At 39.1% G+C, this 24,694-nt stretch overlaps 1 protein-coding gene across 1 annotated transcript in view; it reads right to left on the bottom strand.

The window, feature by feature from the left end:
* The window catches only part of TRPM7 (transient receptor potential cation channel subfamily M member 7), a 125,890-nt gene that overhangs the window by 4,610 nt on the left and 96,586 nt on the right, over positions 1 to 24,694 (bottom strand). The window contains exons 28-38 of the mRNA XM_054716236.1: positions 21,726 to 21,822; positions 17,182 to 17,252; positions 15,082 to 15,116; positions 12,599 to 12,624; positions 9,009 to 9,059; positions 8,864 to 8,929; positions 8,110 to 8,393; positions 7,910 to 7,992; positions 7,541 to 7,746; positions 5,874 to 5,925; positions 5,663 to 5,769 (exon numbers count right to left, since the gene is read on the bottom strand). Coding sequence (XP_054572211.1) covers positions 5,663 to 5,769; positions 5,874 to 5,925; positions 7,541 to 7,746; positions 7,910 to 7,992; positions 8,110 to 8,393; positions 8,864 to 8,929; positions 9,009 to 9,059; positions 12,599 to 12,624; positions 15,082 to 15,116; positions 17,182 to 17,252; positions 21,726 to 21,822 — 1,078 coding nt within the window. The remainder of the gene's footprint in view (positions 1 to 5,662; positions 5,770 to 5,873; positions 5,926 to 7,540; positions 7,747 to 7,909; positions 7,993 to 8,109; positions 8,394 to 8,863; positions 8,930 to 9,008; positions 9,060 to 12,598; positions 12,625 to 15,081; positions 15,117 to 17,181; positions 17,253 to 21,725; positions 21,823 to 24,694) is intronic.

The raw sequence follows: 24,694 nt of genomic DNA, 5'->3' as shown, positions 1-24,694 counted from the left end.
ACCTTGAAAGAAGCTATAAGGAAAGAACAATTCAAATGACTGTAAAGTTTTCATCAGGAGTAATAGAGGCCAGAAGGCAGCAGAATATATATTTTTAAAAATATATTTTATTGATTCTCCACAGAGAGGAAGGGAAAGGGAGAGAGAGTTAGAAACATCAATGAGAGAGAAACATCTATCAGCTGCCCCGCACCCCCCGCATACCCCCTACTGGGGATGTGCCTGCAACCAAGGTACATGCCCTTGACCGGAATTGAACCTGGGACCCCTGACTCCGCAGGCTGTCGCTCTATCCACTGAGCCAAACCGGTCAGGGCCAGAATATTTTTTAAGTGCTTAAATAGAAAGCAGTGTCAACCTAAAATTCTAGATCCAGTGAAAATATCCTACAGAAATGAAGGCAAAAATATACACATTCCTAGATAAAGAAAATAAAAGCGATCAGCAAAATACTAAATGTAAAGATAAAAATATAGAATATTAAAACAGAGAGGCAGACCTCACCACCCAAAAACACAAACCAGGTATCAATCAGAAAACACACACACACACACACACACACACACACACACACACACACACACACAACAGCAGGTCTAAAACTAACCACATCAACAATTACATTAAATATAAAGGTTCTAAAACATCAGTGAAAAGATGGAAATTATCAGAGATCAAAAAACATTAAACACAGGACCCAACTATATGCTATTTACAAGAAACTCACTTTAAATGTAATCAATATATATAGGTAAAAAATTGGGAAAGACATCTGATGAAACCATTAACCAAGACAGCTAGAGACCTGGCCAGTATGCTCCAGTGGTTAGAGCGTGGGCCGATGCACTGAAAGGTTGAGCATTCGATTCCCAGTCAGGGGCACATGCCTCGGTTGCAGGTTCAATTCCAGGCTCCAGTTGGGGTGTGTGTGGGAGGCAACCAATAGATGTATCTCTCTCACACTTCTTCTCTCTCTACTTCTCTCCTTCCCTTCAACTCTCTCTAAAAAATGAATAGGGAAAATATCCTCGGGTAAGGATTAACAACAACAACAAAAAAAGATAGCTAGAATATTATGTTAATATCAGACACAGTACTTAAAAACAAAAAAAAATTACCACGACATTACATAATGACAAAAATAATCAATTCACTAAGAAGAATAAGAACTGTAAATGTGTATGCACCTAAGAACAAAGCTTCAAAACATATGAAGGACAAACTAGAAGTGAATGGCAAAACAAATTAATCCACATTTATAATTAGAAATGAAGTCTCTAAGTAATCAGAACTAGACAGAAAATCAACAAGAATATAAAAAACCTGAACACTATCAAAAAAACTTTCCTCAATAAACATTAAAAAATTTTAAATTTACTGATATATGTGAGAGAAAGAGAGAAAAAAAAGAGAGAGAGATTTGTCGCTCCGCTTATTTATACATTTATTGGTTGATTTTTGTATGTGTCCTGACCAGATATCTCTGGCATATGGGGATGATGCTCTAAACAACTAAGCTACCCGACCAGGGCTCTTTAATTAACGTTTATAGATACACCACCCAACAATAGAATATTTTCTTCAAGTGGATATGCAATGTTCATCAGAGAGGCTATATATGGTAAAGGTTGTTTTTTTAAACTGAAATCAGGTAAAGTATGTTCTCTTATCATAATGAAATTAAACAAGAAATCAACAACAGAAAGATAACCAGAAAATTTACAAATATTTGAGAACTAAAAAAACAACAACACACCACTTTTAAGTATCCATACTTCAAAGAGGAAGTCTCAGGAGAAATAAAAAACATTTTAAAGAAAATAAAACCTACCAAAATTTATGGGATGCAGCTAACACAATGCTTAGAGGGAAATTTGTAGCACTAATTGTTTTGTTAGAAAGGAAGGTCTCGCCTGGTGGCTCAGTGGTTGAGCATCGATTCCCAGTCAGGGCACATGCCTGGATTGCAGGCTCAATCCCCAGCTGGGGGTGTGAAGGAGACAGCTGATCAATGATTCTCTCTCATTATTGATGTTTCCATCTCCTTCTCCCTCTCCCTTCTTCTCTGAAATCAATAAAAAAATATATATATATAAAAAGAAAAAGGTCTCAAACCAATAATCCAAGCCAATTCCAATCTAAATCAATAATAAACATTAAAAAACTAGAGAAAAACAAAGTAAACACAGAGAAAACAGAAAGATGGAAATAATAAAGAGAATAAATCAATGAAATAGGAAACAGAAAATAAGAGTAAAACAATAAAAACAAAAGCTGGTGCTTTGAAATATCAATAAAATTGACACACCTTAAACAGACTGACCAAGAAACCAAAAGCATTACCATAATGAAAGAAGTAACTCACCACAGACATCCTATATAATAAAAGCCTAATATGCTAAGTGTCCAGTTGTCTGTTCAACTAATCAAAGTATAATATGCTAATGACATGCTAAGGCCACTCAACTGCTTGCTATGACATGCACTGACCACCAGGGGGCAGACACTCAGACCAGTAGGTTAGCTTACTGCTGGGGTCTGGCCCATTGAGACTGAGCAAGACGGGCCAAACACTGCCTAGAGCGCTCCTGCGATCCCTCCCAGGCCTCAGGTCTCTAGTTAAAAAAATAAGGTAATATAAACAACTTTGGCCATAAATCTGACAACTTAAATTAAATTAACCAATTCCTTGAAAGACACAAACTACTAAAATTCACTCAAAAAGAAACTGATAGCCCTGACCGGATTGGCTCAGTGGATAGAGCGTCGGCCTTCGGACTCAAGGGTCCCAGGTTCGATTCCGGTCAAGGGCATGTACCTTGGTTGCAGGTACATCCCCAGTAGGGGGTGTGCAAGATGCAGCTGATCGATGTTTCTCTCTCATTGATGTTTCTAACTCTCTATCCCTCTTCCTTCCTCTCTGAAAAAAAAATCAATATATTAAAAAAAACAAAACTGATAGCCTCAACAGTCATACATTTATTTTTAAAAAATCTTAAAGACCATCTGACAAAGAAAACTTCAGACTTAGATGATTTCACTAGACAATTCTACCAAACATTTAAAGTAAGGATGATATCAATTCCATATAATCTGTACCCCCAAAACAGAAGAGGTGTGAACACTTCCTACTTATTTTTAAGGTTATTATTACCTAGATATCAAAACAAGACAGACAAGAAAAAAAAAAGCCATAGATCAATATTCTTCATGAACAGAGACAAAAATTCTCAAGAAAATATTAGCAAACTGAATCCAGAAATACATAAAAAAGATAATTTATCATGATAAAGTGGAGTGTCTCCTGGGAATGCAAGACTGGTTCAACATTTCAAAAATTAATCCATGTATTATTTACCAATTAAAGAAGGAAAACCAAATGGTCACATAAATAGATGCAGAAAAAATATCTAACAAAATTCAATATCGATTCAGGATAAGCATTTTCAAGAAACAAGTAGTAGTAGAATATATCCTCAACCCAAGAAAGCGCATCCACAAAATCCTTACAGTTAACATCATCTTAATGGTAAAAGACTGAATGCTTTCCCATTAAGATTATGAAGAAAAGCAAGGTGGCTACTCACATTATTCCTATTTAAGAAAAGTAAAATGGTTGGAAAGGCTGTAATAAAACTGTATCTACTACCCAGCTGGTATGGCGTGGTGGTTGAGCATCAACCCATGACCCAGAATTCATTGGTTCGATTCCGGGCCAGGGCACATGCCCTAGTTGGGGGCTCAATCCCTGGTAGGGGGCGTGCCAGAGGCAGTCAATCCATCCATGTTTCTATCTCTCCATTCATCTCCCTTCCCCTCTCTCTTAAAAAAAAAAATAAATAAAAAATCAAAACATTTAACCCCCTACCCCAAAAAAACCTATTTACTGTCTACACAGAAAATTCTAACAACTTTATAAACAAACAAAAACTTCCTAAAAATTTAGAACTAAGTGAGTTTAGCAAGGTTATAGGATTGCAGGATATAAGGTATATGAAAAAAAGAAAAGCCTCTATAATATAGGTATTTTCTGCCCTAGCTGGTTTGGCTCAGTGGACAGAGCATCAGCCTGTGGACTAAAAAGTCCCAGGTTTGATTCCGGTCAAGGGCACATGCCCAGGTTGTGTGCTCGATATCCAGTAGGGGGTGTGCAGGAGGCAGTCGATCAATGATTCCTTTCATCATTAATGTTTCTGTCTCTATCTCCCTTCCTCTCTGAAATCAACAAAAAAGATATTATAATATAGGTATTTTCTTGAACTATGCAGTCTGGCTCCCAAGTCCAAGCTTTCAGTGACTACATTATTGCTTATAATGAGAGGGACTTTTAAAAATGTAGCGTAAGGGTGAATCCCAGGAATCTGTAATTTTTAAAAAGTTCCACAAGATATTGTGATGCACACCAAAATGTTAGAACCACTGGTTTATACTATCCTAATAAAATGGTACTATGTAAATTACCATCACTCCACTACACCCACGATTGGCCAGTGGGAGGCGCAGGGGGCAGGACTCGGGGTGGCTGGGGTAGCCGATTGGGCCAGCGGGACGTGCTGAGCTCGTGTCGCCAGAGGCAGCGCAAGCTCAGCGTCTGCGCCATGGCTGTGCTGCGGAACAGAAGGGGCCTCTGGGGCAGCGAGCTCACGTCCTGCCGCGGACCATCAAAAGCGGGGGAGCTGGGTGCCTGTCTGCTCCGGCACCAGGTCTTTTGGAAGCCTCCGCCGAGCCGGAGGCTTCCGAAAGGCCTGGTGCACCAGCGGACAGGCACCCAGCTCCCCTGCGATTGAAAGCGTGGGAGCTGGATGCCTGTCCGCTCTGGCACCAAGCTTTTCGGAAGCCTCCGGCGCGGTGGAGGCTTCTGAAAGGCCTGGTGCACCAGCAGACAGGCACCCAGCTCCCCCGCGATCGAAAGCAAAAGCATGTAGGGGACCCTACACATGCATGATTCAATCATGCACTGGGCCTCTAGTAACTTATAATTCAATAATAGCTTGTAATTCTTCAAATACAAAGATAAAGTTACTATCCCAACTGTATCTGTAGTTCCTATTCCTGCTTCATGGAATACTCTTTTCCCAACTCTTTGACAGGCTAACTTAAAAGTCTTCATGGAATACTCTTTTCCCAACTCTTTGACAGGAGTTGGGAAAAGAGTATTCCATGTTTGTTTATAAAGTTGTTAGAATTTTTTATTATTTTTTTTTTTTAAGAGAGAGGGGAAGGGAGATGAATGGAGAGATAGAAACATGGATGGATTCCTCCTTCAGTTTTAGACAAAACTGTCAGTTCCCTTGGTAGCATTCCCTGACCTCTAGGTTTGTATTAGGTGATGTGCTTACCTGTTCTCTTTTTTCTGCTTGGCATTTATGACAGTCCTGTAACTCTTGTCAGTTTTCAAGATCTGACTAAACTCCAATGAGGACAGGGACCATGCTTGTCTAGTTCCCTATTGTAGTATTATCAACATCTAGCACAATTTCTGGCTCTAGCACACACATAATAAATATATATTAAATGAATAAACTTTGTGTTTTTATAAAGAAAGAAAGCATAGATTAATTTATAGCCAACATCATATATTTGTGGCTCTGGCCTTATAAAGTATTGCAGTAACAAGTTTTACTAACAATTTATACATTATATTGATCAAGAAAATGTTTACCTGGAAGTTTAAGCTTTCTACAGCAAGAATTACAGTGATGTTTGGCTCTAAAGTTTTTTATTGCATCTTCTCCTAGATTTGCTGGGCCAAAAACCATATCACAGGATCTATGGCATTGGTAGTTTAAATAAAACAAGGTTAGTTTATACAAGTAGAAATGTAGAACTTGAAATTATGAAATTGTCTTAATAAACTTATTAAAATTTATTACCTCTTTTCTTCCGCTTTTATCACAGATGGGTCAGTCAAATTTTCACCCACGCCTTTATACGTATATGTAAAAAAGTTAATTTATATTATGATTGATGAAATATTGACATTTGCATAATAAAAATAATCATGAGATTTTATAGCAGCATTTAAATAACGTTAAATTACTCAAAAGAGTGTAGTTTTTCTCTCTTGATATTTCATAGCTTGTCTCATAGCTTGACTTCAACATTGCACCCAGAACACAGCTCCTGCAATTGTGACTCAGTTAAGCATCAAGAGTTGGTAGGTATGCTCCTGATGGCACCAGCTTCTGATGCAACATGGCCAAGGTTGCAAACAAATATCTGCTTATACAAAAGGTCTACACGATCTGCCACTGTTGCACTTCATTTAGCAAAGAAAAACTAAGGTCATAGAGGCATAATCTATAGGCCATTTAAAAAAACAGTAAACCTACTTTGGCCCACTCTGTATGAATATAACTTCCTAAAAAAGTTTCAGATAACATAAAGAATAAGACAGTGACCCAGCTGGGGTGGCTCAGTGGTTGAGCAACGGTCAACCAGGAGATTACAGTTCGATTCCCAGTCAGGGCACATGCCTGGGTTGTGGGTGGGATCCCAGTAGGGGGCATGCAGGAGGCAGCTAATCAATGATTCTCTCTCATCACTGATGTTTCTATCTCTCTTTCCCTTTCCCTTCCTCTCTGAAATCAATATACTTTAAAAAGCTATAATGTAAAACTATCATCTAGGTAGAGCTGGAAACTTGCTGTTTTACTTTCCTCTGGCCCTACCATGAAGTTGCACTGACATTACATTGAGCAAACCTGCCCTCTCCAAGCCACATTTTTTGTTTGTTTTTTAACATGCTGCTCCACTGATCAAGTGCTGGTTTAAATCTGGGCTGTCCTCATTACTTGTCCTGAGCAGTAAAATGTGGTAGGAGGAATCTGGGCCAGGTCTGGCCTGGCTCTAAGAGTTTCTGCTTTCTCTCTGGAAGAAACCAGCTACCATGAAAGAAGTCTAGCTACCTGAAACTGTGATGCTATGAGAAAGCAAAATAAGCTAGTCACTTGGTGGAGTACTGACAAATTCAGCTGTCACTAAACAGAGACCTCAGGCATTTGACTCCAGTCAAGCTAGGCAAGCTAGTATCCAGTCATTCAAACCCTCTGGGGGAACAACAGAGATAAGCAATCCCCACTACGCCCCATCCAAATTCCCCAACCAAAGAATTACAAGCAAATAAAATGATTGTCTTAAGCCACCAAATATTTTGTTTTAAGCCACTAAATATTTAGGTAGTTTAGTTCACAGTGAGAGATAAAACGTAACACCAGGAACAATAGATATACTTGTGTTTTAAAGAAAGTCTTCATACTTTTAAAAGAGTAAGGCTACACATATAAGAGCAGAATAGGGTATTTTTGCTTATCAAAATATCTCTATTACCTAAATAACAATTAAGATAGGCATATACCACGATTCAGGGCTCTGATGGCTATATGCTATGGCTGTTATTGACTTGTTTTTAAAACAGATTCTACTGACCTAAGATTTTATCTACCTATAAATTAGCAGATTTCTGTACATTATTCATAACACATGAATAGCTGAGAACCTACTGCACAATATCACTTCAGCGATATTTCAATCGATTTACCTTGTAAATCAAGTACCAGCAACTCCCCTCTTGTATATTCATAAGTCCAGTGGCTAAAGGCTAACATGATCTCTTCCAGTGTATTAGTTGGAATAATCTCATCACCGTTATTATTATTGTATTTTCTAAATTCTCCAGTCATACATTCTTCCACAGCAAACCACTGTCCTGCTGAATGGCAATACAGCAGGAAAACTTCAAGGAACCTTATGAAAAATAGTTACAGATATTACTAGTAGTTTTATTTAAAAAGTTCTAATTGATCTTTAAAATAAAGCAAATAATTACATATTCAACATCAATAATAAGGTCAAAAGAGAATGCTATCCACATAACATTTATATATCCCAGAAAAATTTAAAGACTTACCTCGGAGAATATGGTATGGATTTGGGTTTCATTTGGTTGAAGGCAAATGTGAGCTTTTGTGCTGCTCTCTGTTGCTGAATTTCCTACAGAATAGAAAAAACAAACCCTTGTTCAATATTACCACTAAGATTTTATTTGGTTTATTATACTTTAGAAGTGAAAACATAATGTTCCACCATTATGCATTCATCAGCACTTACTCTAAGACAGAGATGTAGAACTGTATCTTCTTTGTAAATACTTGACCATGTGTTAATCACCTCAGGAAGAAAAGATTTGATAATATAAAGATGCCCTGATTTGAGGATATCATGTTCTGACCAGGTACACTGTACTTTGACAGCTCTCCGTAAACCTCCTCCCATCTCTTCTTTACTTAAAAACTCTATTTTGGCACAGAGGCCTAACTGTGACCAAGAAGACATGCTGTTATTCAATATGCTGGGCGAACTCTCTTCCAAGCGATACACTGTGACGGGCTCACCTGCAACATGAATACATTTTGAGGTCAAATTATGACACTTTAAAAATGACAACGGAGAATAAAAACTGAAAGGTATCTGGTTAAGATAAAGTAAGGAATAAAAGAAATGAGCTAAGTTGTAGTTTTATAAAGGGCAACAAACTTTTAGAAAGCGACCAGATTAGTATACAACAAGAGGTTAGAAGTGTCTGTTCCACAAACCCTGTGATGTCAATTTATCTATGCTTTCATTACTAGACAATGAATTATCTGAATTAGAGTACACCACTGCTTCTGGAAATACAAAAAACAGAAATTCAATACTTTTGATACATACCTGACTCTTGTAGTAGTCAGGCTAATTACATTTATATGAAATCAACACTTCTTAGTGTGATTCGTCTATTAACACCCATGTTCCATGTTATAACTAAAAATCATATATTAATGGAGGATTGATTTTTCCCCTTTATTTAACTTTTTGGATTTACCTCTTGGAGGCACAGGTGTAAATGGAATGCTCTGGGATAATCTCATCAAGTTATTTCTTTCCACAGCTGCATAAAAATGAGAGAGAAAAAATGAAATACCTGAAAGCTAAAAATATTATTAAATTTTGTTTTTAATGTTACTGACCTGAGTAATAGTAATGTGTATCCATAACTGCCTTAAATGGAGAAGCAAGACCTAAAACATCAAACAAATGAGACCCTTTTAAAGGTACTAATGCAGCATAAATTTTTGCTCAGATATTCTCATACAATCATCCCAAGTTTCCTTCATGTAATCTCTCTCTTCACAAAAGCATAAAAAACAACGAAACATGTCCATCATGTGCCATCTTACCCCATTTCACTATGTCAGATTAGTGGTAAATGTGACCTCAGACACCTGGAGAGAAAAAGCACATGCTTCACACTCTCCTGTCCTAAATGCATGCTTCTATACCCCATGCTCAAAAAGAGAAATATTTCTCAGTTTTGGACCTTTGGGGGCTGGGGCCTGTGGCCATGTAACTACTTTAGTGTAATGACCATGAAAAGATGAATTTCTGTAATGTGAAACATGAAAAAAAGCCCCTCCATCTCTAAATTCAATTGAGGGCTTTACTTTTTAACTGTAGTGAGAAAGATGGAAAATAAGTGGAATATGCTATGTGTTAAGCTTCTAAAATATAAATGAAAAAATAACCTATTGTCTTGCAGATGGAGGTTAGTCAAAAGTTTTAATGCTAAGTGATAAGTATATAGTATCTATATATGTAAAAGCCCAGCGACCAGAATGGCAGAACGACCAGAACAACTGGTGGCTATGACGTGCACTGCGGCCTGATCCAGGCCCCGATGGGCCCCCAATACTCTGGAACCCGCCCATGCACGAATTCGTGAACTGGGCCTCTAGTATATACATAAGTACATACACACAAAATAGGACTATAGAGCAGGGGGTACCAAACGCCTCCTAGTTTAAGAGAGTTTGAAGGCTGATATAAAAATCGTCTGTAGGGTTTTTTCCAACATACACCTACCCAGAGCTCACTCCAAATTATTCTAATTCTGTAGGTATACATCATCATACAAATGATTCTCCACAAGTATTCAGATATGTAACCAAGATTGTAAATTAATGAGCAAGAAGATAGGCATAGCTATAGGAGGTAAAGCTATAAAAGCAAGGAATACCAAATTGTTAAGAGCCAAATATACTGTACTAAGAAAGGACACTGGGCCTTGTGCAATGACAGTGAGGAAAATGTAAAGCAGAGGAGTGACAAGATCAGATCTTTCAGAAGAATCATTTTGGTGACAGACTAGAAGGTAGAACTGAAGGGAGGACAAACTGGCACAACCACTTGGGAAACCTATTTGGCACTAAATGTGAACATACGCATACCCTACTACCTAGCAACTCCATTCCTAGGCATATTTCCCAAACAACATAAACAAGAATGCTCCTAACAACACTATTCATAATAGCCACACACTGGAAGCTACTGAAATGCCCATCAAATAATAGTATAGATAAGTAAATTCAGTATTTTCACACAAGGAAATTGTGTATAGTAGTGAGAATGCACAAATACCACTACACACAGCAATACTGATGAATTTCATAAAACATGTACTAGGAGGAAGCTAGACACAAGAGTACATACTGAATGATTCAATTTATATACTACACACACACACACACACTCTCTCTCAGACTCATACAAACCAACCTATTGTGTTATTTGGGGAGAGGGGTCCTAACAAGAGGACACAAGGAGCTGAAATATCGGCAATATTCTGTTTCGGGATCTGGGGGCTGATTACATGGGTATGCTTACTTAGTGAGAAATCACTGATATGGAGGCTTATCTGCACTCTTCTGTATACATATTACCCTACCTAATAATAGACTAATATGCAAATTGACCACACCTTCACTACACCCAAGCCACGCCAACCAGCCAATCAGGATGAATATGCAAATCACCTCAACCAAGATGGCGGTTAATTTGCATATCAAGACAGCATAGAAAGAAGCCAAGAGCTGCAGAAGGGAGCAAAGCTCCAGAGAAGCAAGCAAGCGGGGCGGAGGAGAAGGGGCACAGGTGAGGCTGGCAGAGAAGGGAGGAAAGCAGGTGGGCTGGTGGAGAAGGCGGGGTGGGGGAGAAGGGAGGAGCACAGGCGGGGTCGGGGGAGAAGGGAGGAGCACAGGCGGGGCCGAGGGAGAAGGGAGGAACGCAGGCGGGGCTGGGGGAGAAGGGAGGAGAGCAGGCAGGGCCAGGGGAGAAGGGAGGAGTGCAGGCAGGGCCAGGGGAGAAGGGAGGAGAGCAGGTGGGGCTGGCAGAGAAGGCGGGGCGGGGGAGAAGGGAGGAGCGCAGGCGGGGCCGGGGGAGAAGGGAGGAGAGCAGGTGGGGCTGGCAGAGAAGGTAGGAGCGCAAGCGGTCGGAGGAGAAGGGAGGAGTGCAGGCAGGGCCAGGGGAGAAGGGAGGAGAGCAGGTGGGGCTGGCAGAGAAGGCGGGGCGGGGGAGAAGGGAGGAGCACAGGCAGGGCCGGGGGAGAAGGGAGGAGCACAGGTGGGACAGGCAGAGAAGGGAGGAGCGCAGGCGGGCAGGACAGAGTGCAATAGGAAGCCCTATTGCAGGAAACTTCCTGCAACAGGAATGCTAGTCTTATCTAATAAAAGAGTAATATGCAAATTGACCGTCACTCCAACACACAAGATGGCTGCGCCCATGTGGATACAAGATGGCCTGCAGGGGAGGGCTGTTGGGGGTGACCGGACCAGCAGGGGAGGGCAGTTGGGGGTGACCAGGCCTGCCAGGAAGGGCAGTTGGGGGTGACCAGGCCAGCAGGGGAGGGCAGTTAGGAGCAACCAGGCTGGCAAGGGAGGGCAGTTAGGGGTGACCAGGCCAGCAGGGGAGGGCAATTTGGGATGACCAGGCCTGCAAGGGGGGACAGTTAAGGGCAAGCAAGCCAGCAGGGGAGGGCAGTTAAGGGTGACCAGGTCAGAGAAGGGCAGTTAGAGGCAATCGGGCCAGCAGGGGAGCATTTAGGCATCGATCAGGCTGGCAGGGGAGTGGTTATTGGGTGATCAGGCTGGCAGGCAGAAGCTGTTAGGGGCAATCAGGCAGGCAGGCAGGCAAGTGGTTGGGAGCCAGCAGTCCTGGATTGTGGGATGTCCGACTGCCTGTTTAGGCCCGATCCCAGTGGGATTGGAGAGGGTGCAGGCTGGGCTGAGGGACACCCCCAACCCCTGTGCACGAATTTCATGCACTGGGCCTCTAGTACACTTCAATAAAAGGCTTACTGGTAAAAATGATGAAGTTCTAAACTGAAAGGAGGATGTATAGTGGAAGATAAATTCTAGACATATTTAGGAGGTAACTACAACAGGACTTTGTGAGCACAAGGTCAAGGGGGTCAAGAATAACTCCCACTCAGGTTTTAACTACCTAACTGAAACAGCATCATTCACTAACATGGAATATAAGGAAAGGAACAGGCTGAGCTGCAGGGATGAAGAGGGAGGGTGGTAGTAAAAAGGTCATCATTCACACGGTGACTTCATGTGTTTGTGAAACATCTATATTGAAGAAAAGCTAGTTGAGGGAAGAACTTTGTATTGCATTGTCTTTTTAAAACACACTCTAAAATTTTAGGATAATGTAGTACTTGCTATAATAAATCATATATGATCCTCACTTTTTTCATAATAAATCTACAACATGGACTCACCATTTAATGTTCCTTCTTCAGATGGTCTAAAGAAATACCAAAAAATATATTGTAAGTTATGTCACAACTTTAGTTTTAGCTACTCATAATTTTTTACTTCATGAAATTATGATTTAATACGTTACTAAGGAATTCTGAGGTTCAGATTCACTTTTTAAAATCTTAATATGTTTTTATTGATTTTAGAGAGAGGAAGGGAGAGGGATAGAGAGATAAAAAACATCGATGAGAGAGAAACATCATATATCGGGCTGCCTCCTGCATGCTCCCTACTGAAGATCAAGCCTGAAACCTGGGCATGTGCTCCAACTAGGAATCGAACCTATGACTTTGTGGTTCTTGGGTTAATGCTCAACCACTGAGCAACACTGGCTGGGCCAGATTCACTTTTGTTTAAATATTTGCCCTTTCCCTTAAGTCAATGCTAAAAGCATACATGAATACGTAGATATCCATATGCATATACTTTATCAACAACCTGCACCTCCAATTTATGCCTATATAAATATTAAGTCTGGTGTCAAACTGATAGTTTAATACTAATGATACAATATTCCATGACATCTCTATTTGTGGAGACTCAATATAAGAATGCCTTAAAATGACTGTAGGATTTTAAAAATAGTTCAATAGAATTGATGGGCAAAGAAGTGAGAGAAAAGTAAATAGATGTCATTTTGCAATGTTGAACAAAATTTTTTCAATACTGAATGTATTATTCATATCAATGTATAGAGGTACTAAGTGTGGAGGTTCTATTAATTCCATGATTTCATGCAAATTAGAGAAATAGGTGTAAAGGAGAGTGAAATGGAAAAGGAAAAATGGATTAGAGGATTAGCTCTCCCATTATACAGCTCTGTATAGAACTAGACCAGAAAGGACCTCTGGAGTAGAGGACCTTTGCAGTCTCTCTTTTTTTTAAAAAAACACACAATGGTTTATTGATTTTTTTTACAGAGAGGAAGGGAGAGGAAGAGAGAGTTAGAAACATCGATGAGAGAGAAACATCGATCGGCTGCCTCCTGCACACCTCCTACTGGGGATGTGCCCGCAACCAAGACTGGAATCGAACCCGGGACCCTTCAGTCCGCAGGCCGACGCTCTATCCACTGAGCCAAACCGGTTTCGGCTGCAGTCTCTTTCTAGTTGTTACATTCTATCTGGTCCTGATGTTTCCTGTTAATTTGTAATAACATAAAAATTTTTATAAGAAGTATTTTGACCCTAGCATCGTTCATTGTCTGTTGCTAAGCCACACTTTTCTCAGCATCCAAAGAATGCTGAACAGCTCCACCTTTCTGGGCACTTCTAAGGATCAACATCTTTAAGACAATGTTCTCTTGTTAGCTAAATTAAATCAATTTTGTCCTAGACAGTGTGGCTCAGTTGGGTGGAGAGTCGTCCCATTTATTGAACGTTTGTGGATTCAATTTCCAGTCAGGGCACAAATGGAAGGCAACCAATGTTCTCTCTCACATCGATGTTTCTCTCTCTCTCCCCCTTATTCCAATCAATAAGCATATCCTCAGGTGAGAATTAAAAGTAAATCAACTTTTAGTACCTATTCTGTATTTTACTTCCTATGGTTTTAGCTATAAAAGATAGTATTCTCTGAGGAGGTCTGATATAGACAGGTTTTTCAAATGCTTTTCAGGGCCTGGGTACCCAAAGAATTTCAACAAATGCTTATCCATGGGGCATTTGATTTATTTCCTTCTGAATATATTCAAATCTATTTCTGATGCACAGAAGGAAATGGGGAAAACACTGTGGAATAATCTCCAACAAACTGGCTTCCCTTCTCAAGTAGTCCATATCAGAGTGTAACTCTACCATACTTCTAGTATCAAATGGATGTAAAAGGCTTTTTTAAAATGTTCTTTGGAATCCTAGCATACTAATTCCCAAGCTGCAAATACAGAAATTCTCTTTTATTCTTATCTTTAATCTATACTAAAAATTTTTACTTTCTGGGGATGATTACCATCAGATTGCCTTTTGTTTCCAGCTTTCTAGTGGGTCCTCCTATAGGGAGGCTATGTATTACTGCTCTAATTACCAAAGTGCTTTCCAAAACCAGTGCAAGGTTTGTTGCTTAGAATGATGGGCAAAGTAATTATGCAAATGCAGAACTAAAGTGTCAAACTAGGACTTTGAACAAATTTATTTAAGATAAAGTTGAAAACAAAACTAAATAATAAAATCATAATTGTATCATTATAAAGATGATTTTAGTAGTTGTAATTACAATCTGACTATAATTATAGTATAACTAGACAAAATTATAAATTTAAATTAATAATTAACTCATAATGAACGAGTTTCCCCAACCTCTTCTATGTTAAGACAGGAGATGCTAAAATAATCATTACCCCTTGATAAAGGAGTGTTACAGAGATGATGCAAAGAAGAAAAAAAAAAAGAAAGAAAAAAAAGACTACAATACTTGACAGGCTAATGATAAGAAAAGGCTTACTTACATTTCTCTGTCTGATGGTCTATCTTGTAACCAATCCTTTAGTCAAAAACAAACACAAACAAAAAGTTAAAGAAAAATATCTCTAGATTAATCAGAAACATTTAGCACTGTTTTGTTTCCTATAATATGTTTTAAGAATGAAGGGCTAAAAATAATAAAAAATAATGCAATTCTACAAGGTGGAATAAAGAATTTCATGAGTGTTATATCCTATAACATATAGCCTAGCTTTTGGTAGCTATTTTATTTTCTTTAAATATGCATCTGTTTCTATGACTTCAAAGATAAGATGTGCCTCTTGCCAAAAGAAAAACACATCAAAGTGTTAAGAGAAAAATTAGCCTGACTGGTGTGGCTCAATGGTTGAGCGTCAACCTATGAACCAGGAGGTGATGTTCAATTCCCAATCAGAGCACATGTCCAGGTTGCAGGGCTAGATTTCCCCTGGGGACGTGCCGATCAATGATTCTCAACATTGATGTTTCTATCTCCCTCTCTCACACTCTCTGAAATCAATTAAAAAAATTTTTTTTAAAGTTTAAAAAAAAAGAGAAATTAAAATACTGCAAATTGTGAACAAAGAAATCACTAGTAACATTTAGGCACTTTTCATTGAAGTCTTTATCTGTGTGTAGGTTTTCATTCGGTAGTTTTATAATGATATTTATAGCTGTGGATTTATTTTTACTTCCCCAGTTTGGGCTACACATCCTGAATTCAAATATACATATATATTTCAGCATTTTGCAAAATTCTAAGCCATTTATAATCTATTCAAATTCTGTCTATCCTTTCAAGGCCAATTTAGAGCTATTTTCCATATTTCTTTGTTTAGTGTATTTTCCATATAAGTATAATTTTACATTACTTTCTGGTCCAATTGAGCAATTCTCTGTTCTGCTGTGCCTAATCTATTATTTTCACCTCCAATGAGTTATTTCTAGATTTTTTTCAAATTTGCCAGTCTTTTTTGAGTAGTATTTTTTCTTTTTTTCATTATTTGTAATACTTTCTTTTATGGCTTTAATTACTTTAAGCATACTTTACAATCTGTAACCAATAATTCTGCTATCTTCAGTTGTTGGAGTCTAATACTATCTATATAAGTTGACTTCCAAGAGCTTCGTTGTTCCACTTATTTATTGCATTCATTGGTTGCTTCTTGTATGTGCTCTGACCAGAGGTCTAACCTGCAACCTTGACATATCAGGACAATGCTCTAATCAACTGAGTTACCGGCCAGGGCAGACTCCCATGAGCTTTGTAATTAGACACTGTGAGGTCATTTTCTTCTTTTTTTTTTTTAAAATATATTTTATTGATTTTTTACAGAGAGGAAGAGAGAGGGATAGAGTTAGAAACATCGATGAGAGAGAAACATCGATCAGCTGCCTCTTGCCCACTCCCTACTGGGGATGTGCCCGCAACCAAGGTACATGCCCTTGACCAGAATCGAACCCAGGACCCTTGAGTCCGCAGGCCGATGCTCTATCCACTGAGCCAAACCGGTTTCGGCCCTGTGAGGTCATTTTCAATGGAATTGTATTTGGGGCAATACTGTGCAGCTTAAGTTCAAGATGGATCCTTCCAGAAAAAGTAATTGTGGCTGTGAAACTCTGTTTACGAACCCCCTTTCCCCATTCAAGTGACTTTTTCAAATAACGTGAATTTTAATAATATAATCTACCTCCGTATAGCTGAAAGTTAATAATGTTCTTGACAATCCAGGACCATAATTGAGAGCATTGATTTCTGTACTTAACTATAAAGAAACAATTTTTCTGCTTTCTATCAGAGTCTGCTTTTAAAAAGGGTTTATAAAAGCAAATATTACCTCAATTGGCTGGGAATTACTTCATATAATGTTTCAATTCAAACAGAGGTTCCTACCTTTCTTTTCTTGAATAATTTTTTTTTTAAAGATTTCCTGGCTATTCACTACAGGAAGAAACTCTTTTCTAAAACTACCATAGAGATGTCAGTTTTCTCAGGTAAAAATTCTTTTGAAAGCCAGATATAATCTAAAATATCACCATCTTTTAGCTCTTCTCCAACAAAGGTGCATTTAAAAAGAGGCATTGTTTAATTGAAATGTACAAACCGGTAGTAAGGCTGCTTTGGAGTCTACTTCGTGAGTTTCTTCTGTAGATGGCCTTCTACTGCTACTTTTCACTTAAAGAAAATTGGAAAACAAAAGTTATACAACTAAATATTTTTACAAAAACCAACTAACCAAACACAAAGTGTTTCTAGGCATAGTATAACATTCATAAGATAATTTATCCTTTCCTAAGCTCTGCTAAACATCAGAATTACATGAGGCCCATGGGTTTCTTGGCAGGACATCAAAATTACTCAATTTATTTTTGTGAAAAGGCAATAGGAAACAAGAGTATGAAGAAAAAAAAGTCTTGCTCTTCTTCCTGTTCCCACATTTCTTGTGTATACTTTCAGGGATATTTTGGGTGTTTGTGTCTATGTATATGCATCCCCCACATCCCTTCATTTTTTACATAAATGCTATCATAATCCTATCTAATAATAGACAAATATGCAAATTGACCATACCTCCGACACACCCACAAGCCACACCCACCATCCAATCAGAGCGAGTATGCAAATTAACCCAAACCAAGATGGCTATAGCCACAGAGAGCAAGGTTTCCTAGGTAACAGAGGAAACCAAGCTTTCTGCCAGCCATTGCAGGCCTAAGCCTCCACTCAAGCTACAAAGTTTCAATTATAGAAGGTAAACAAATTCAAACAAATGGCGGCAGAATGGAGCTTGAGAGAGCAGGCCAGGGTTGCCGCTGGCAACAGGGGAAGCAAAGCTTTCCACACACCCTGGCCGGGCCCACCAGCTTAAGGCAACAAAGTTTCAATTATAACCCCAACACAAATGGCTGAGGGCCTCGGAGGGAGTCCCAGGCTTGGCTCTACTCCAGGCTACAAAGTTTCAATTGTAGAAGGAAAATAAATTCCAGATACCAGGGCCTCCGATTGGGTTGCCAGGGGCCGTGGCCGGCCTGCAAACCACCACAGGCCCCTCACTCAGGCCACCTCATGCCCCAAGGGAACCCCACCCTGATCAGGGACACCCTTCAGGGCAAACCAGCTGGCCCCCACCCCTGTACCAGGCCTCTATCCTATCTAATAAAAGAGTACTATGCAGATTGATCATCACTGCAACACACAATATAGCTGCCCCCATGTGGTCAAATATCCTGCCCCCATGTGGACACAAGATGGCCACCACAAGATGGCCAGCAGGAGAGGGCAGTTGGGAGGCACCCGGCCTGCAAGGGAGGGCAGTTGAGAAGGACCAGGCCTGCAAGGGAGGGCAGTTGAGAAGGACCAGGCCTTCAAGGGAGGGCAGTTGGAGGTGATCAACCCTGCAGGAGAGGGCAGTTAGGGGTAACCAGGCCGGCAGAGGAGGGAAGTTGGGGGCAAACAGGCTGGCAGCAGAGTGGTTAGGGGGTGATCAGGCTGGCATGCAGAAGCGGTTAGGGGCAATCAGGAAGTCAGGCAGGCAAGCAGTTGGGAGCCAGCAGTCCTGGATTGTGAGAGGGATGTCCGACTGCCCATTTAGGTCTGATCCCTGGGATTCCCTTGAGGAGTCCAAGATTGGAGAGGGTACAGGCTGGGCTGAGGGACAACCCCCCTCTGTGCATGAATTTCATGCACCGGGCCTCTAGTATACATTATATTCATGCACTGGAGGGGGGGTCCCTCAGCCTGGCCTTCCCCCTCTCACAGTCTGGATCCCTCAGGGGTGGGGTGGGAGGCAACCAAGTGATTAGGGGAAGGCGACACACCCATCACACCCCTGCTGCTGCCACTGTAGGCAGCACAAGCCTCAGCCAGCCCTGGTTACCTGAGCCTCAGGCGGCCCTGGGCGGCTGGGCAGCTGCCATCTGAGGCTTGCCTGCACCTCGGGCTGGCCCTGGGCGGCTGGGGGGCTGAGGGGACTGGGTGCCGCCATCTTGTGGCTGTGGGCGCTGCCATCTTTGAGGGTGTGAGTCAATCAGCATATTCCCTCCTTATTGGCTGTGGGCACCACCATATTTGCAATTGTGTGAGGTTCAATTAGCATATTCCCTCTATTAGATAGGATATCTTAAGGAATTTTGGTTGTTGGATTTTTTTTTTTATTGATTTTTTTACAGAGAGGAAGGGAGAGGGATAGAGAGTTAGAAACATCGATCAGCTGCCTCCTGCACACCCCCCCACTGGGGATGTGCCCGCAACCAAGGTACATGCCCTTGACCGGAATCGAACCCAGGACCCTTGAGTCCACAGGCCGAGGCTCTATCCACTGAGCCAAACCGGTTTCGGCTGGTTGTTGGATTTTAAAGCTTAACCATGGAAATCTGTGTATATCACTACACAGATTTCATTTTAATGCTATATTGAACTTCATACTATGGATACATAATAATTTATTTAACCAAACACCTACAGATGAACATCTGGTCTGATTTCATTATCTTGCCTATAACAAACAATGTTATAATTAGTAATCTTGTTGATGTATCATTTCATTGTAATGGCAAAAACAGAACACTTCATCTTTCCTCCTGATTTAAGATGCCACATTTGTCATACCTATTTTGTTGATTCTAAACAAACTAGAAATAAGCCTATTTTTTTTTTAAGTCAGGATGTTAAGTTATAAATTAACTTGGAGAGAATTTACCAATAATGATACAATACATGAAAACCGCTGAATAAATGGTGAATGGAAATCTTCTAACAAAATTTGTATTCCAAGGGCAAAAAGACCAGACTGAAATATATTAGAAGACTACGGGCAAAACTTTTTCAAGATGATGAAATTGACAGAATACCTTGAAGAAATTTAGCCAAGTAGTAGAGAATCTCATGTTCATCTAACCAAAATTATGATATAACTATACTGTTGGAAAAGGGGAAGGGTGTGTGTATGGGGAACAGAGAGGTGTGTGTATGTGGGGGTGGGGGGAGTTCAAGCATTGCCTTTTTTAGTGAAAGGTTAATAAGAAAACTGAAATATGAGGGTATAAAAGTTATAAGCACGTTAACTTTAGAAATAACATCCATATTATCTGAAAATAATGAGTTTTATTTCTTCCCTCCTAATCCATCTACCATTTCTTCTCCTTCACTGATTGTTCTGGCTCCAATGTTAAACAGAAAGAGTATCAGCCAGAATTCTTGTCTTGTTCCCCACTTAGGACTTTTACTATTTCATTATGAAGTGTAATTTTCTGTAATAACGTTTTGGAGATATACTTTATTCAGATTAAGGAAACTCGTATTTTTCACTTTTCTAGGAGTTTTAATCATGAATGAATGTTGATTTTCATCAAATGCCTTTTCTGTAGCTATTGAGATAATCACATGATTTTCCTCCTTTAATTTGTTATTATCATGCATCAATTATATTTTTGAATGTTAAACCAACTTGTATTTCTGGAATAAACCCAACTTGATAGTGCTGTTTACCAAAAGAGAATGAAAGGGGAAATGATGGTGAGAGGGACAAGGTAGTGCTATTTTTCTTAAGGAACCTAATAAAGGTTTTATGTACATAACTGAGAAGCTGAGTAATAAATTTATGTGCATATATAACTGACTCATAAAAAAGATGACATGCAAACAACACTAGGCCATTTAATTTTTAAGAGAAAAATCAAAGTGCAAAGCAACACTGTATGGCATGCTACCTTTGTAGAAAAGATGAGAGAGGTAGAAAAGACTATATTGTCATGCATGATTGAATAAGCATGAAATTCTAGAAGATAAAAAACAACACTGGTTATTTGTAGTGTCGGAATGAGAGAGATTTATTTTCAAAGTGCTTGTATTTTATTTTGAACCAAGTAAATGTATTAGCTGTTTTTGCTTTATTGTTATTCATTTTTAATTTATTCTTTAAAAATATTTATTTTTTAGACAGAAAGGGAAGGAGAGGAAGAGAGAGAAAATGTCAGTGGAGAGGGAAACATCGATTGACCATCTCCTGCACACCTCCTACTGGGAAACAAGCCAGCAACCCAGGCATGTGCCCTGAAGGCAATGAAACCCAACTAACTGAGCCACACTGGCCAGGGACGTATTAGCTATTTTTAAAAGTTAAATTAGAAAAACAGGTTGACTAAATTACTGTACAGATAAAAGTTTCTCTCTCATCAATATTTCTCTATTTCTCTCCCTCTCCTTCCCTCTCTCTAAAATCAATAAAAACATTTTAAAAAGTATTAGAATGTTAGGATTATGTGTTTTATTCAAGGTTACAGCAACACTGATGTGCCAGAATCTTCACTTTTTGACTCATGAAACACTCATTACTCATATATGTGATATACATAAAATACATTTAGCCCTAACCAGTTTGGCTCAGTAGACAGAGCGTCGGCCTGCGGACTGAAGGGTCCCAGGTTCGATTCCGGTTAAGGGCATGTACCTTGGTTGAAGGCACATCCCCAGTAGGGAGTGTGCAGGAGGCAGCTGATTGATGTTTCTCTTTTATCAATGTTTCTAACTCTCTCTCCCTCTCCTTTTTCTGTAAAAAATCAATAAAATATATTTTTTAAAAGTTCATAAAATACATTTAAAGCTTAAATGTGTATGCTTGGTAACATAATTCAGAGTCAAAACACTCACCTTGTTCTGAATGAAGAGGAATAGAAGTTTGGTGACACTCAGTAAATCCAGCATGAGAACTCGGGTGTTTCAAAGTGTTTTCAGAAGGAATATCATCCTGTATATTGTACATACACACAATTTAAAAACAATTAAAATTAATTTCAAATCATTGTCCTAAGTAGATCTATTTAGTTTAATGTGCTTTATTATTCTACCTGGACACCGAAGGGTATATTACAAATTACAATTATTTTCTTCAATGTTAATATAAAAAAAAAAACTGCATCAAAATATCCCACCTGCTATGGTTGCTCCTATTTTATACTAACACTTACAGTGATAATAAGTGATTTGGGGGGTAAAGAGTAGGTAAAGGCAATTTCTTTTGGGGTGTTTTGGTAGCATTCTTATTAGTTTCTATGAGCTATTTATATAACAAAGATCTGTCTCACAATTACTTGTTAAATTTCTATTTTTTTTTTCTAAATTACTTTGACTTATCTATGCTTTACATGTTTAAGTATTTAAATCTCTTTACATCCTTCCCTTAATATTTTCTATTCTTTATATGCTTAGGAAACTGCCCTGGTTTTACTAACTTAGTATTTCTATTTTCTTAAGTTTTATATGATTTTTTATAAAATTAAGTTTTTTATAATTTGAATTTTTACATTTAAATTTGGAATTCATCTGAGCTTATGAAGTGATATGAGAAGATAAACAGACTTCTGCACATTTCTACCCAATTGTCCAATTTGTATTCATTCCCTCTCTCATCAGTTTCTAACCCAACCCTCCTTATTAAATTCTTATTTGCAGAAGCATTAATTTGGAGTCACAAAAATGTTTTGCTAAATATTCATGTTTCAACTGTTCTACCTGCATATTTTAGTATTCAACAGCCAATTCTTTCTTCTTTTACCGATTTATTTTTCCAGATAAAGTAATGAGTTGCATTAAAGTAATATGGAGAAGATCTGATATCTTCACATTGTTTCCTCCTTTCATCTATAAACAGGTCACACTATGGTGAAACTTTAAAAGTACTTTTTTTGATATATACGCTACGCTGCAATGACACATTAGTTACAAACTCTAATGTGGGATTGATGAGTGTGTTTCAAGGTATTTGTAAAAATCTATACCTTAATAGAAAAATTTTTGTATATGTTCATTTTTCTGTGAAGAGGATCTTTAGTTTTCAGAGGGGTATATAACCCACAAATGTTCAAGAACTCAGTTTCTTACCACCATGAGCTAGAGCTTAATTTTCTAATATTATAGTTTGCGTTCTTTTCCTCTAATCAAATTACTCAAAATTATTTAATTCAAAACATAGCTACCACTTTTCTGCCAACTCATGGAAACTTGTAATTCCTTTTTGTTTTTACCAACAAGTTATCTGCTCATTTAAAAATTTTCAACATACTTCTGCATTAAGTCCATTTAGTAATAAGTTCACTGTTAAAAAAATAAATAAATAAATAAATAAGTTCACTGTTAAAAGGTGAAATGTGTGGAGAAACCCTGACGCTTACCCTTTCCCATTAAGAAATGTCCACTTAATAGCTAAGATTTGGAAACAGCCTAAGTGTCCATCAGTAGATGAGTGGATTAAAAAACTGTGGTACATCTACACATTGGAATACTATCCTGCTGTAAAAAGGAAAGAACTCCTACCATTTGCAATAGCATGGGTGAAGCTGGAGAGCATGATGATAAACAAAATAAGTCAGTCAGAGAAAGATAAATATCACATGATCTCACTCATTTGTGGATTATAATGAACAACATAAAATGATGAACCAGAACAGATCCAGAGACAGAGAAACACTGATCAGACCATCTAACCTCAGAGGGAAGGTAGGGGAGGGTGGGGGTAAGGGGGAGAGATCAACCAAAGGACTTGTATGCATGCATACAAGCCTAACCAATGGACACAGACAACAGGGGGGCTGAGGGCATAAGTGGGGGGTGGGGGTGGGAGGGTAATGGGGGGATAAGGACACATATGTAATACCTTAACCTTTTGCACTCGGATGTCGAGATTAAAATTACTCTTTGAATGTATCAATAATTTGAAATATAAAAAAATCCAAATAAATAAGTTCGTATGAAAAGAAACTCCAGTTTTTTATTCTACTGCCGCGCTTTGTAAAATCTGGGGTATTTTAAAAAATTAAATCCCGAGTAGAATAAAGGAATCGAGAAAAAAGCAAGCGAGTGCAAAGGGTTAATCAATAAAGAAATTAAACAAACAAAAAACACTGATGAACCAGAATAGATCCAGAGACAGAGAAGCATCGATCAGATGCTCAAACCTCAGAGGGAAAGTAGGGAGGGGAAGAGATCAACCAAAGGACTTGTATGCATGCATATAAGCCTAACCAATGGACACGGACACCAGAGGGGTGAGGACATGAGTGAGGGGGGTGGGGGGCAATGGGGGGTAAGGACACATATGTAATACCTTAGTCAATAAAGAAAAAAAGAAATGTCCATTTAGCCCTGGCTGGTTTGGCTCAGTGGATAGAGCGTTGGACTGTGAACTGGAATGTCCCAGGTTCGATTCCGGTCAAGGGCACATGCTCGGGTTGCAGGCTCGATCCCCAGTAGGGGGCGTGCAGGAGGCAGCCGATCATTGATTCTCTCTCATCATCGATGTTTCTCTCTCTCCCTCTCTGAAATCAATAACATTTAAAAAAAGAAAGAAATGGCCCTAACCAGTTTGGCTCAGTGGATAGAGCATCGGCCTGTGGACTCAAGGGTCCCGGGTTCGATTCCGGTCAAGGGCATGTACCTTGGTTGCGGGCACATCCCCAGTAAGGAGTGTGCAGGAGGCAGTTGATCGATGTTTCTCTCTCATCAATGTTTCTAACTCTCTATCCCTCTCCTTCCTCTCTGTAAAAAATTAATAAAAATATATATATTTAAAAAAGAAGGTTCCCTTAAAAAAAAAAAAAAAAAAAGAAATGTCCATTTATCCT

Source organism: Eptesicus fuscus, chromosome 5 (genome assembly GCF_027574615.1).
Source record: "Eptesicus fuscus isolate TK198812 chromosome 5, DD_ASM_mEF_20220401, whole genome shotgun sequence".
Lineage (NCBI taxonomy): Eukaryota > Metazoa > Chordata > Mammalia > Chiroptera > Vespertilionidae > Eptesicus > Eptesicus fuscus.
The sequence above is the reverse complement of the archived record's forward strand: the minus strand, read 5'-3'. Positions and strand labels throughout refer to the sequence as shown.